General features: G+C 41.4%; 2 protein-coding genes across 3 annotated transcripts in view; one reads left to right on the top strand and one right to left on the bottom strand.

The window, feature by feature from the left end:
• LOC125426207 (aldehyde oxidase 3-like) overlaps nucleotides 1-14985 on the top strand; it is a 343943-nt gene that overhangs the window by 138371 nt on the left and 190587 nt on the right. The window lies entirely within an intron of this gene.
• Nucleotides 3188-14604, bottom strand: CLK1 (CDC like kinase 1). Of its 2 annotated transcripts, none has more exons than XM_048486438.1 (13): nucleotides 14466-14604; nucleotides 10226-10383; nucleotides 9865-10096; nucleotides 8512-8602; nucleotides 8088-8154; nucleotides 7059-7175; nucleotides 6675-6841; nucleotides 6287-6430; nucleotides 6055-6225; nucleotides 5614-5696; nucleotides 4797-4876; nucleotides 3575-3665; nucleotides 3188-3472 (listed from the first exon to the last, which is right to left on the bottom strand). In XM_048486438.1, the coding sequence occupies exons 2-13, from the start codon at nucleotides 10381-10383 to the stop codon at nucleotides 3332-3334; spliced, it is 1542 nt and encodes a 513-aa protein (XP_048342395.1). In that variant the 5' UTR covers nucleotides 14466-14604; the 3' UTR covers nucleotides 3188-3331. The 2 variants fall into 2 exon arrangements, with proteins under 2 accessions (XP_048342395.1, XP_048342397.1); XM_048486440.1 differs by having other exon boundaries at nucleotides 6055-6184; nucleotides 6336-6430.

The raw sequence follows: 14985 nt of genomic DNA, 5'->3' as shown, positions 1-14985 counted from the left end.
GCCCCACAGAGAAGACACCTTTATGGCATGGTCCTATTTGTCTTTCCCTTGCAATGGACTGAGCCCATAATAGTGTAACTGTGTGGCAACAGGACCAGCTTCAGGTTGCCCTCCAGTGAAGGTCAGAGAGATCCTGGCTTCATCACATGTCCTAACACCTCATCAGGGAATAATGTAAGAATACAGCAGGAGGATCTAGTTCTCACCCTAAACTAGGGGTCTCCAAATTATGGCTTGCAGGCCACATCTGGCCCACTGCAAGATTTTATCTGGCCCACACAGTCTAGTGCAGTAATAGCTGAGGGGCAGCCCAGTGCAGGGGGTGAGGCGGACTTGGCCAGGGTGAAGATGTGTGTCCAAACAAGGCAGGCCACTGAATATGGCAGGCGCTTCTCAGATCTGTGCTGAGCTCTGGTCTACAGCAGCCTAATCTAGGAATTTCCCAGCCTAGACCTGGCAGCCCTCAGAGGGAGGCCCATTCCCAGAGGAAGCTGGCCCAAGAGACCATGCAAATAGGCATGCACAGTCCCTGCCCCAAAGCTCTTCCCTCTTCTTGGGTGATGGTCAGCCCAGGTGGGGCAACAGCAGGAGCACTCGTAGGTGAGCTCAGAGGCTTGGCTAGCATGTGTGGCTGAGGAGCCACGTGTCCAGCAGGAGGGCTATAGGGCTGCTGGCTTGGCAGCTGCCCCTTTTGCTTTCGTTCCTTTGGCAGCAAGGATAGGGGTTTACCACTTTTGTCTCCTGTGTGGATTTGGGGTACATCTAAATGGAATATGACTCAGGTGTTGGGAGTGGTGGGATTCTAAACTTTGCTGCCACTTCTCAAAATCAGGACGTTGGAACACCTTCCCTTGGAAGGCAGGCTAAAGTATTAGAGGGCTTTTGGGATTTAAAAAAAAAGGATTATGAAATTCTTTATACTTGGAGCACAGAGAATTCCTCTTTCAAAATACTAGTTTTGGGTTTTACCGTATGACAGTAATGTGGGCAGTGGATTCAAAATTAGGAAAACTGCCTTTTGGGCAGAGTTCATTAATTTACGGAACTCCTTGCCCCAATGTAACTGCTGATTTAGCCTGCTTGGGTCTATTCAGTAGAATTTACAACTCAAGAAAATAGTCTTGGGATTACAATGCAAGTATTAGGATGGGGTAGTGCTGGACAAGATCTGGGGAGACCCCGGTTCAAATGTGCAGTGAGCTTTTTTAAAAGAAGGCTCAGCTATGAGAGTCTCCTGTAAATGCATATATGGGTTAAACAATTCACAGGGAACTAAATATTTGCCTTTTAATCCTGTGCATTTTTACCCAGGTAAGCATGCATAAGATTACAGCATTATGGACGTGGTTAAAAGTTATAAATGGATTTTTTTTCAGTCCGTGAATATTTATGAAATCTACAATACAGCCCTTGGACTGAAAAGTTTGGGGACCCCTGCCCCAAGTGATTCATTAAAAAGATAAGAACAATCCAACCCAGGGAGCCCGTTTTTGATCCTGCAAGCAGCTTTTGTGTTCTGACATCAGGACACAAATACAAAAATTCCTGACACAAAAGCTCTTTCCGCACGTGCGGAATACAGCTTCTGAGCGAGGTTTTCGAAAAGCAGCATCTTCCTGCCGGCGCAGTGCGAACTGCACCAGTGGGAAGACAACGCTTTTCCCATCGCCTCTGCCTGTCCAGCGCCACTCCGGAGCCCTGCAGAGACCCACCATGCTACCCTCCGACCCCTGGAGGTCAGAGGGCATCCTGTGCAGGTCTCTGCAGCCCTCCAGAGCGACACTGGATAGGTCAGTGGAGGCAAAGGACCACAGGCGGCTCGTGCAGAGCCGCCTCTCCGGTGTGGTGGATCTGCTGGGCTTTTCACGCTGCTGTGCAAGCAGTCCCCGAGCCTCCACCAGCAATTATGCCGGTGGAGGTGCGTTTCCGTTGCTGTGCGGAAACAGCCTAAGTGTCGAGGAATTAAGCATAAGCTCAATAGTAAATTGAAGATGTAACAGCTGTTCATTAAGTGTCCTCTGTGTATAGCCAAGTATAAGAAAACATGGTCCAGGCAACTTCCTGAAGCTAAAGCCAGTGCTCACCAGCCTTTTTAGGAAGGTTGCAGAGCCAGGTGAGTCTGATTACCCTTTGGAGAGAGCTTACTGGCTGCAGTTCTTTTAAAGAATAAATTTAGCAGCAGCTACTATACTCTGGTAACTTAGCATATAGCCAGGCTTTGTATGTCACAAAATAATAAGATATAGACAAGTTGAAGAGGCGAGGAAGGGAGGGGCAGGGAACATCATACTATCCTGCATATATTCGAACAGTAGGCATCTGTAAAATACCTCCCTTCATTTTAGAACCATTCATGGGAATGACAATGTTCCACAGAATTACAACTTTTAAAACACTTCTAAAAAAGTATGATAGTTTTATGCTGAATCTCCATTGTATGTATTCAGCAGCCTGCAATCTGAGCCAATTGGCACCAAATGCAAGATCAAGTCTTGCAGTCTTTTAGGATAAACTTGGGCATGACCAAGTCTCACACCAATCCTACTAGTCATGGGGTAAGGCATCAAATACCCCATGGCTGTTTCCCAACCTGTGGGTCAGGACCCAAAAGTGAGGTGTGAAACCTCTGTAAGTGGGTCACATGTCATCCCTTCTTAATGGCTGCTCCTGCCTTGGAATTGCTCTCCCTCCTTGCCCACCTCTGAGTCTGACGTGGCCATGAGTCTCCCCGAGCTCTGTACTGGCAGAAACCAAGGGTGTTGAGGCTGCTTCACAACAGCCTTTGAAGGCTGCCAGCCACAGATGCAGGCGAAACGTCAGGAGAGAATGCTGCTAGAACACGGCCATACAGCCCAGAAAACACACAGCACCCCTTTGAAGGCCAGTGTTTCTTAAAGCTTCAGGCGCTGTTTTCTCATTTAAAAGTTTTTTTAAGAGTTCAGATTTTCTGCAGTCCTCTCAGGTTTGTAGGAAGATCACTCTTGTTTGTTCATGGTTCCAATCTACAGCTTTAAGTATTCACAGATAAGGCCATGCTGAGAATTAGCTACACTGATGATTAATGCACTGACTGCAATTTTGTGCAAGGGAATGGGAGGACAGATTTTTATGCTTGACTACTTAACTCAAACATAACAGCACCTAATGTATTTCATAAGCATTACCAGACCAAATGAGCCAATCTTCATTATTTCAAGAACTACTTTATTTCAAGAACTATTATTTCAACAATACAATACAAAACATTTACAGCTCTAATATACAAAAAGTTTAAATCACATTTGCTTTGACTGACACAGTCTTTAATAACTTCAAGAGAACTGTAGTTACTTTACTTCTCCTTTAATGGTGAAAAGAAAGGATGTTTAAGAGCGTCTGAAAGGGTAATTCGTTCAGCAGGGTCGTACTTTAACATTTTTCCTATGAGATCAAACAGGCTTTCATGATCAGAGTCGTGGCACTGCATGAATTCCTAAAATGAGAGCCAGAAAAAGAAATGAACACCCTTCAACGTTTAACAAGCATGGTGTGAGGACTCTCCAAACTACCCCATGAACATACAGAATCATCTTACCTTCAGTGGTTTACAACGCCTTGAAACATATCTTCCGGCGGAACTGTGCTCATCCCAATCTAACCGGTCTTGGTGGAAGTACTTGTGTTTCCTGATGATATACAAAATTAGAATTCAGGATCATGTCATATGCTTTTATTAGAACACTGGACAGGTGCTCAAGTTAATAAAGTATTTAGAAATTGAATTCTACGAGAGGTTTGCTACGTGCACAATTTACAAACAAAAACACACTATGCTGTAGGCACATTTTATTGCCATACTGAAACTTGCACAATGCATTATTCACCAACTTAAGGGCAGAATACAGTTCTGCACATGCCAATCATAATGTTTAGCATTTATCACTCAAGCACCACTTCACTAAATTAAAGAATGGAATTTACTTTGCTTCTGCCTAGGCAGCAAATACCATAATCAGATGACACTACCAGTCATTTCTCCCAGAACACAATGAAGCAAAGTCCTACATAACAAATAGGGCATTTAACTTCTCTTTCAACTCCTATTACAGAAATCCATTTGAGCTTACAAAAACTCAAGTCTCAAATCGAATTACACAAAGAATTAAAAATAATTTTTAAAATTAAGAGCAACTACAAGGAATATTTCCCCATGCTGTATGTTGTAAATGAAAATGTTTTATGTTACACATGCATTAAAAACCCTGCCCCTCTTTTATGGCTTAAACAGTTTGAGGAAGAGGGAAATACAACTAGAATTTGGACCAAGCCTTGTTAGCCTATTCTGCTAGACTTCACGAGCAACATCAACGTGCAGTGCTATCTTTCTCGTGTGAAGGTGCGCTGACCCCTTTTTTGCTGAAAAGATAAAAACAGGCAATTTTTTACCCGAGTGACTCACTTTCTCTACTAGTTAGAATGGGGCCACTTACTTTGCTAGTAAAATGACACAAAACCCCATGTTTCAGCTACCTAAAACAGAATTTGGATATTACAAAAGGACTGAAGGTACAGTATATACACACAAGTGGAATGAACAACTTCAGCCACTAATGAGAACCACTCACAAGACTCCCACAGAACATTTCTCAAGAAAATAATGATTGATTTAGACCACACCCATTGAAGATTACTTATCATGAAGAGGCAGCCTTAAGGCTTGTAACTGAACAGGAATAAACCAATCATCTGGAGAATTGAATACAGAGGACATTGTCAGAGGCAGGAGAGTCACGAGACTTAAAAGCATTCGTACTTACCTGGTTTTCTGAATCATGTGAATTGGTAATGGTCCCAGTATCTTCTGCATCATTGCCAGATGCTCTTTACTGTCGTGTGTCTAAGAAAACAAATAGAGCATAAATGCCTTCGATACAGTGAATGTGAAAAAGTATTGGAAAAAAACCTAAAACTGTTCAGGAGATAAGGTATCTGAACATACAATAATTTCCAGTATGTTGATTAGAAAAATTGGCAGGTGCATGTAGACCCAGGCTTATTTTAAATAAGCACCTATTACCAGTTACTTAAAGAATTTCTACAACTTGGCTGTGTTCACCCTATGCTAACACAAACCACTAATAGAAAGTATGTGTATAAACCCAGGTCCTGATCCAGAGATCCACACAATAGGATTTTCTACTTTTCCCTTCTTCCTCCAATACAGCAATCTTTTTGTGGACTGACAATTAACTCAGCTTTAAACACAGCAGATGAAACTGCAAGCAGAGATCAAAACCCTCCCTGAAGAAGTGCAGCCCAATGCTTCACATACACTGACCTTGAGTATTTAAGCAAACAAGTAACCAAGAGTGTACAGCATTTCATGATCAATGAATTGAACTTAAAACTACACCTGGCTGGATTTTTTCCAATACAATTTCAATGGGAAGCAAATAATACAACATCATAAAACAGAAAAACAACAACATGAAATCGTACTTGATGAGAAACAGAACTTTTCACATCAAGGTCACTTAAAAGAGGAAACTTCCAGTAGTAACAGTAAACAGTATCATGGACAATCACACCTTTCCCAAAAGTCACACTTTATTCAATATTGTTGTATTTACATACCGGAAATATTGTAAATCCAAGGTAATATTCAATGAGAATGCAACCAATGCTCCAAACGTCACATGGCTGGGACCATCCCAAAGCTACAGAGGAAAAGTTTAAAATTACTTTTTAAAAAACCAGAATTACATATCTCAATTTAGGTACTGCTGATCTGAAATTAAACTGCTTCATATGACCAAAATGTTTTGACAACCAACTACCTACACAGAGTAGCCATCACCACCTCCAACTTGAATGCACAGAATACATGAAACACAAGCATGCTTCAAAATGCAAAACTTAATACAGGCAACAGTGAATATAAAATAATTCTAGGATTGCAGAGCTATTTTTTGTGGGATTACAGAAAAAGGACCACTTAGAAGCTTCCTTTAAAAAGGAAACATGGTACAAATCAGAGCTACTTGCTTGGCAAAGCAACTTGGCTTTGTGACTCACCCAAAATTACTTCAGGCGCTCGGTAATGCCTTGTAGACACGAGTGTACTATGATGTTCGTCATCGTAAGTTGCACTGCCAAAGTCCACAACTTTGATGTCAGGATTTTTCAGTGTGCGTTCATCCCGTTTCTGAAATAAACCACGAATTCTAAGTATTTGGACCATAACAAGCCCTTCGGGGATCGGGCGGTATAAAAGCCGAATTAATAAATAAAATAAATAAATAAACAAACAAAATGGACACTGAAAGCTGCTTATAAACGTAAGAGTTGAAGCTTACCAGTTTATGATTATACTTTTCCGTATAGTCCGACTTCACAAATAGTATGTTTTCAGGTTTCAAATCTGTATGCGTTAGTTTGTTGGAATGTAAAACTGCAAAGAAAAGTCAACATGTTTCAAACCAGCTATCAAAAAGACATCCAAAGTTAAAGCCTTTTAGAAGCCCAAAGTTTGTTTATAGTGGCTTTTAATATCAGAACATACAAATATGAGATGTGATGGAGGTGGCAAGGACGAGACACAAGTATTTCTACTGTTTATACTTTTAAAATAAACTTATAAACTGCCTAGGAAACTGTAAGAACTGAAATAAGCTACATGTGCTCTGTATACTTACAATTTACAGATTTGCAGATCTGATATGCCATCCGTCTAATGTGGTCCATACTGAAGGGCAGAAAGCTGTTTTCTTTTATGAAGTCATAAGTGCTAAGGCCCAGCAGTTCAAAAACAATGCAGACGTGGCCATGATGTTCAAACCATTCAATCATCTGGACGCAGCGGCTGTAATTTAATGAGATCATCCAAAACATGTTACCAAAAACACCCCAGGTCGCTGGACATTAAAAGACGAGAAGTCTACACACATTAAATATAAGTTGATAGCTAGAAGAGACACCAACAGACAAGGATGAGATTATGTACTTAATAATGCTTCCTATTAAATGCTGATACATTGTAATCAAAATGCTTTTTAGAACTCCCATTATGCGATACTTACTATTTACTGTAAGGATCTGATACTTTCAAATGCTCCAGCACTTGTATTTCTGATCGAGCGGCTTCAGAATACCTATCAACGTTTTTAACTATTTTTACTGCTACATGTCTGTTTCCCCTAAAAACAAGAGAAAGACATCATGAAGAATCACAAGGACACAGAACTTTGTGTGTGTGTGAGGGGGGTTAAAGTCACATCTGACTTGTGGCAACGCTGTAGGGTTTTCAAGACAAGGGGCACTCAGAGGTGCTTCTCCACTGCCTGCCTCCGCATCAGGTCCCTAATATTCTTTGGAGGCCTCCCATCCAAATACTTGCCAGGGTCAACCCGGACTAGATCAGGCCAGCCCAGGCTATTCAGGTCAAGGCTCAGAACTCCACTGATGTAATGAATACGTAAAGAACTTCTTTTCTTTTTTTGCTCTTATGGCAAGAAAACTTCAACTAATTTGTCTGCATTAAATTAAGAGTTACCAATCTTAAGCGAACAGACCAAGACTCAACTTTACAACTTGGAAGCTACTAGTTATTCTTCGGCTTTTATGCTGAAGGTGCATTCACTTTAGAACACATATCCTTCAAAATAACCAGCCCAGAACCCCTGGTCTGGGGCCTAAATCTAAATAAGTGACTATATCACAACACAGCTCTTGTAGAGAAAATCAGATGTAACGCTGGGGGTATGCATTTTACTGAAAAATTTACATGCTATCTAAATTTTGACTCAAAGGAAACATCAGAAGAGGAAATGGAAGGGGGACATTTAGAGGAGATTCCTCTGGAACAATGTACAGATATAAGCTAAGGTTTGTTTCAAGAGAGGCATGATGATTAAAGGGTTGTACTGGCTTAACAAGAGGTTGTGATTTTATGGAAAGATCGAAAGGATGACATGAGAGCCATGTGGTATCCTGTAGGAACCAGACAAAGTGTTTCAATCATTACGGGTTCAAAGCAGAAACTTAAAGTGAATGCAATTCCAGGTGTGGAAACCACTGAAAGAATGTATAAAAAGAAGTTAGGAACTCACATTTTGTGATCTATGCACTCCACAACTTTTCCAAAAGCACCTTCACCCAGAGTAGTTACAATTTCATCTAAAAGCAGGGAGAAAAAATCAGTTATACATATAATGACATAATTTCATTATTCAATACACCATATTATGTTCTAGGCTGTGGCGCCTTGTAAAAAGTAACTAGATATCTTTAAAATATTTAATTGGACAACGCTTCAAGACAAGTTATGCCTATCTCAATCTAGACTAGCTTTGTTTACTGTGTAGGAATTTGATTAAAATTTAATGACAGTATTAAAATAATGTCCCCCCAGAAAAAAAACCAAACAACATAACAAAAACCAAAGAAAGAAAAGGACTTCCAAAGTGTCCTGAACTTAACTAAAAGTAATTATTCTATCTGAAAAGTGAATAAGTTTTGAAAAATATTCTATACATCTTGCACTTAGTACGTCTCCACTCTGACAGATCAGGTGACCCTCCTCATCATCCTCTACACTCCTCGATCTTTTCCTTCGATGACTCCTCTGGTAACGGCAAGTGCGCGGCACCAAGATCATCCAGCCAATCAATAAACCCGAGTGAATTCAGGGCAGAATACGAAATTCATTCAGCAGGGAGATATTCAGGCATTCAGATACGCGCCAGGCCACAAACGGTTGGCAGGAACAATTTCAAATTCCCCAGAATTTCACAGGGCACATAGTTTAGGTTACGGGAAAAAAACATGGCAAGGAACAGATTTTCAGATAATGTTCTTCAAGTGGCAAGGTAACAACACACAATATAAACGCTTTTTAAAAAATATGGCTTGCTCTATGAATTATTTAAAACTTGTGTATTAAATCTTATTGGTCTAAAGCTGCTACATCACAAGCGATAGAATTTGCTAACCTACGTAACCCTAATGGTAAGCAAAATATCTCAATAATCAAGTACATCTTCTATCATGCATGTAATTAAATGCAAGATCCTATGCAAATCATGCCCAGATTCACAAAACCTCCCTCCTCTACTGCATATAATCATCAGTTGAAAGGTTTGCATTACATATAAGCCCCCTGATGCAGAAACACAGTAGCCTCTGTACTTTTGGAGGTTCTTTTCACTTGCTCAAAGATAATCAGCACAATCAGCTCTGGCCATGGCAATCGCCAACTAAACCATAGGAAATTTATTAATGGCCTGAGTTTTGTTAACTACTCCCCACACCTGTCTTGTCGAAGCAGCAATCCAGTAGTGCTGACAACACTGAGCATGCAATTCCCACCCTCTGAACAGCTACAGGGTTGGGAAGAAATCAATTTCTATACACGATCACACTTTGCTGGACTCGTACAACTATCTTTTCCATTTAATGGATTTAACAGGAAATATACTTGTCTACCAAATAGCATATAACATCCAGTTCTTTTATTTGTTTAAAAGGCATTCATTCCACTTCATCTTTATAATGTTCAATAACACCTAATTAGTCTCAAAAATAGGATGGTATTTAAAATGTAATTGTAGCCATCAATTTGTGAAACCTGATACACATTTCCGAAAGAAGTTGTGTAATTCAGGTATATGTTCAAAAAAGATCAGTGGAATAACATCTGATAAACAAGTAACACAAATGATGCTAGAAAACAGTTGTCTAAACAGTGTCCTCGTTTCAGAAAAACAAGATTTACCAGAAAAAGTTGGTCATTCTTAGCTGTAACACCTCCCAATTCCCTTCACTTTTGTGTAATTGTTGAGATGAGGTTAATATATTAACATTCAATGAACTCTAAATCATTCATACCGTGTGTGAGCGTTGATCTGATTTGCCATGAGTCCTGTGTTTTCTTTTGTAACTGCTTTGGACACTATGACCAGATGACTTGCTACTGTGGTTGTAATAGCCATTCTCATGATCTCTGCAATGATGCCTGGTTTGAGAGAGCTGACTGAAGTTGCTGCTGTATTCTTCCACGTAGCGTCGTTCATGAGGACCTCTCTCATATTCATGGAAGGACTCGGCATCTGAATAAAGACTGGAGGAGGGCAGAAGAACACACCCGTTGGTTCTAACACTGACTACTGAATTAGCAGTTCATACACCAAAAGTATACAGAGACCAACTTAAGTACAAAGCCATTCTTATCCAGAAAAGGATTACTGACCTGTCGTAAGTTTCGGCATGATTAAATTTGCAGCGCTTGCTCTCATGCACACTGCTGTTCAATGGCCTTTTCCTGTGTTGGTGCCTGCTGGATACTTTGTCATCCCAGCAGTTCCTGTCATCCCAGTCAGGATAGTTAGTCTGTCTGGAATACCGCATCTGTAAGAAATTGGTTTTATTTACTCAGGTAACTTTAAAAATTAGCAACAGATGGTAACATAAATCAGTATGTCGTTAAAAAATACTATGAGGAATTTCCAGCAAATCTGGAATTATATCCCCTAAAATTATAACACAGCCTTCACTCTATCACAATCAAGATGTGCTGAAGATTACAGTAAAATGTATTTACTCGGAACAGTTGCTAATCGTAATGAAAAGTACAAGTCTGAACAGCACACTGAAATCTTCAAAAGTTGCACACTATTGTTCAAATTATGGAACTGTTTCATTAATGGTGATTTTAGTGCTAACAGATTAGCAATTTTCATTACAATGTCTGATGTTATCATCCATCTTTTCTTAAAGCTCAAGTTATAAAGGGCTGGGTGAGACAATTCGCATAAACTGAGAGGGGTCTATTCCCCACAAGCCCCTGAAAATCCCCCGCCCCAAAATGTTTGCACTCACTCTCTCAAAAACGCTTCCTGCCTGCCTTTTTGTAGTTGTTCTGGCATTTTTACTTCTTAGATTCATAGCTACAAAGCTTCCTGCTGCAATTCTCTAGGGGCATGTCTATGTATCTACTTAGACATGAGCTCCCCAACAAAATGTTTAAAATAACAGAAATACAGCTCCCTTAAATCCTTTCAAAGCATCCATTCCTCTTCAACTTGTCACTTTTCATATCACCCTCCCTCACCCCACTCCCCAAGCCCAGTGCACTCAGCCCAGCTCATAGATGTGATAAAGATAACAGAAAGCAGGGGTGGGTTAATGAAAGTCACCGTCTCTGACACTGTCCAGTAGTCACAGTTTAAAGTTACTCTATCGCAAGAACCAGCCAGAAATGCCCATCTTAACCTCCTAGCACCTGCCACACCTACAACAAATTCATAATACACTAATAAAACATATTGTTACACAAGCATAATGTTGGCAACCTGGGGCAGCCATACCTGGGGAGGGGGACCACTGATGCAAACAGCTGCTGTTTTGATTTCTAAGACAACACAGTAAGTCTGAAAGGAACCCCAGAGCACTGAAGCACCCAGGAAATAAAATTGCAGCACTGACATTCTGAACCCCCATTTTCCCCTGCCACTCAACCAAACAGTGATGGGGACCCACCACAGCAGGAGCCCGAGCCCTAGCCTCCACAATATTGATTTTGATATGATTCCCATCTCAAAGACCTGTATGTTGCAATGAGGGCTGTCCACCACTATTCATTTTGGCAGAGCAGCAAATAAGCTCAGTTACAATGATCTAAGGACCACCTCAACAATTAGGGAAAACAGGGGAATGGCTGCAGATGACAAACCCAAGTATCACAATTTTAACGACTGAAAATATTGAAGCAGATTTTTAAAATCCTTGCATTCTTAACTGTATGCATTAAGCAGCTTATATCAGGGTGGATCTGACTGATCAAACTGATATAAATCATGATTTAATTAACTAGTCAGTAAGGGTTAATTTAAATAATGGTTTTCTACACAAAGACTTATTCTTGCTGGTATAATCTTAACATATATAGCCAGATGATGCCACTTTTAGAATAACTTTCCCCATTAGTTTTACAGTTATATTAAAAATGACTGGTTATACTAGTAGAAATACACAGATACGTAATTAGGAAATCACTGCAAAGTGAACTATCTTCAAGTTTCACTTGGGTCTTGCATTCTTTGTGCAGTGTTTGCACAAAGGAATTTCATTAAAATGGTCTCTTTTACAGTCCACTGACATTACAGATTTTCTCCTCCAGTGAGAGAATAATACAATTTTTATCTAGCCTGGCTTATATTAGACAGTTCGAATTTTGTAATCTAGTCTTTAGACTGTATCATACAATTTTTATGACAGTGTTTTCTCATGCTCTAATCTACCTCGAATTTAAATGAGGTAGAGTATAACTAAAGCAAATAAATATGTGCAACCGCACAGGACCTTCACGGTGGCCATTTTGAAACTGGCCTCACCCCATGGCAGCCATTTTGTGATGGCACCATCTCTGAAAATTCCTAAAGCACCCACATAGTGGATAATACTGGGAATCTCTGGTCCATAATATTATTATATTTTATAATAAACTAATGGTTGCAAAAAAATGAAACAAATCTCTATAACCTCAGTTATAGCATGTAACTTGTGAACCAACTAATCATATAAGAGGGAGAAAAGTCACATGGTCCGAACAGGCAGGAGTTCCACAATCAACTTCCTCAGCCTAAATCCAGATTTGTACATATTTAATGCATTTTTATTTTGCCCTTCCTCCAAGAAGATGAATCAAAATAACTGACTAGCTGACTAACAAAATAACTGACTTCCCCTCGGGGAAGAGGCGGCCTATAAGTTTGAAATATAAATAAATAAATAAATAAAATAAATGTTACCTCTATCCTTTCAAAGGCAGGCAGGGATTTCAACCCAGATCTCCCTGTTTCTCGCCCGTTACTCAAACTACACGGACACTTCAGACTGCAGCGTCTGGACTGAGCCTAGATAGTTAAATACTAACAATACCCACCCCCTCACAATGGGTAACTGAAGTTCTTAGAACATCACAGGAAACAACGTGAATAAGCCCCATGAGTGTTCAGGTTCCAGGTATACAGCCAGGTTACGCAAGTTTTCACGTGCCTTTTGAACATCACACCAAATTAGAAAACAAAGGCATTTGCAGTTTCCGTGTTTCCTTGTTTACACGAAAGGACAACTAGGTTTCCCCACCGCAAGCATGTCATTAGCATTCTACCTGTCCGTGTTAAGTAAAGATAGTAAAAATAGATTTTTGTATATACTTGCCAAGGGGTCACTTTCAAATCCCCCTGCTGTATCAACTATCCTCGGGGACAGGATAGCGCCTACCAGTTACTAACTGGATACCCCCGAATGTCTGCCTTCTATGTCCCTATGTAGGTGATCTCTCTATGCCATCTTGCTGGAATCGGTTTTCAATGTTTATATTTTTGTACTATTTATATTATTGTATTGCTTTTATGTGTTTTACATGCAAGGCGCCTCGAGTCCATCTGGAGATTGGTGGGGTAAAAATGTAATATATAAATAAAATAAAACACACTCCGGCCATTTTACTGACAGCTACTCCTTGAAACGTCCCTCATCATCTCCACAATGACACGGGTTTAGTTTTAAACCACCCCTTCAGGCTCCTACCCTTCTCTACGCAGTGGCGTAGGAGGTTAGGAGCTCGTGTATCTAATCTGGAGGAACTGGGTTTGATTCCCAACTCTGCTGCCTGAGCTGTGGAGATTTATCTGCGGAATTCAGATTAGCCTGTACACTCCCACACACGCCAGCTGGGTGACCTTGGGCTAGTCACAGCTTCCCTTCACCTTTTCGTTAAAGAGCAAAATTCGTCTAAGTTTTTAAACGGCCCCCACAAACAATTTCCAATGGATTTCTAAGCCGCCCTGGACGTTTACTTTCTTTCATAGGAAAATTAAAATAATAAAATAATAAACACGGTGTTGCGTTCGGTTATTTCCCTTGCTTAACACAGCCCCTGCTGAGCTTTTCTTCCCTCACTTCCCCCAGGTATTGTCAAGCCAATCCCCAGCTGTACACGAGTATTTTTGGGCGACGAGATTCCTCCTTCCTCCTCCAACAAGACGGGGGGAAAAGGGAGGAAAAGCAGGATCCGAAGTCGAAGGCCTCCCGTTTTTCCCATTTACGGAGCCGGGGGGGGGGGGCGGGGTCGGAAAGGACAAGGACAAAATGGAGACCCGGGGCGAGAAGGAAATGGCGGCCGGCTCAAAGATCCCCTCTCGCGCTTCTAGTCGGTCCAGGGAAGGACCCAGCTTCGCCGCAGCAGTCACATTTTATTGCCTTTTGGGAACGACGGGAGACCGAGAACACTGCGGCGGGCTAGACAAAAAAAAGGCGTCTCCCTCGGTCTTTTTCACTCACAGTTTGTGAGGGGAAAATATGGAGCCTCTTCCCTCTCCTCAGCATTAGGCACAGCAGGCAGGGTCCAGCCTCCGAGGCGCTCCCGTATCCCCGGCCACGCAGCCGTCCCCTTTCCCCACCCGCCTCCTCGTCCCGGGACTTACTGCTCGGTTCAGGGTGGCTCCCGCTTCACGGGGCGGCTCTCGCGGCGACCGGGTCGTCTCTCACCAACCGACGCGAAGAAAACTTTGTCCCCACAAAATGGCGCCGGCCAAGAATCGTCTGGAAAAGTACAAGCGCGTCACAAAGGATGCGCATGCGCGACGGCAGATGAGGGTGGGCACAATGGAAAGAGGAGGCGACCAATCGGGTAATTTGAGACGGGGCGGCCGCTGTTTGCTCAATGCGCATGCGCACAACCATGAGTTTGGTTGTGTAGACTGCATTAATGTGGGTGAGATATGTCGCGGTGGCTGAACGTCTTTTGATCCCACTAATTCTTCGTGGCTACTTTGTTTCTTTAAATTGCCTTGATCATTATGGAGGATTGATGGGTGACCTTTGGCTAGTCAAGCACACTTACCCTACCATGCAGGGTTGTTGTGAGGATAAAATGGAGGAGAGGAAAATGACATAAGCCACTTTGCATCTCCATTGCGGCAGGATATAACTGATGTACATAAA

Source organism: Sphaerodactylus townsendi, linkage group LG02 (genome assembly GCF_021028975.2).
Source record: "Sphaerodactylus townsendi isolate TG3544 linkage group LG02, MPM_Stown_v2.3, whole genome shotgun sequence".
NCBI classification, from domain to species: Eukaryota; Metazoa; Chordata; class Lepidosauria; order Squamata; family Sphaerodactylidae; genus Sphaerodactylus; species Sphaerodactylus townsendi.
This window is presented reverse-complemented; position numbering and strand designations above follow the sequence as displayed.

Excerpts from the sequence above, each read along its gene's own strand:
- CLK1 (XM_048486438.1), bottom strand. The coding sequence starts at position 10,383 with ATGCGGTATTCCAGACAGACTAACTATCCTGACTGGGATGACAGGAAC. Across the intron at positions 8,155-8,511 it reads AGACGTACTAAGTGCAAGAT|ATGAAATTGTAACTACTCTG; the intron begins GTATAGAATATT and ends CCCTGCTTTTAG. Across the intron at positions 4,877-5,613 it reads TTGGATTTACAATATTTCCG|ACACACGACAGTAAAGAGCA; the intron begins GTATGTAAATAC and ends TTGTTTTCTTAG.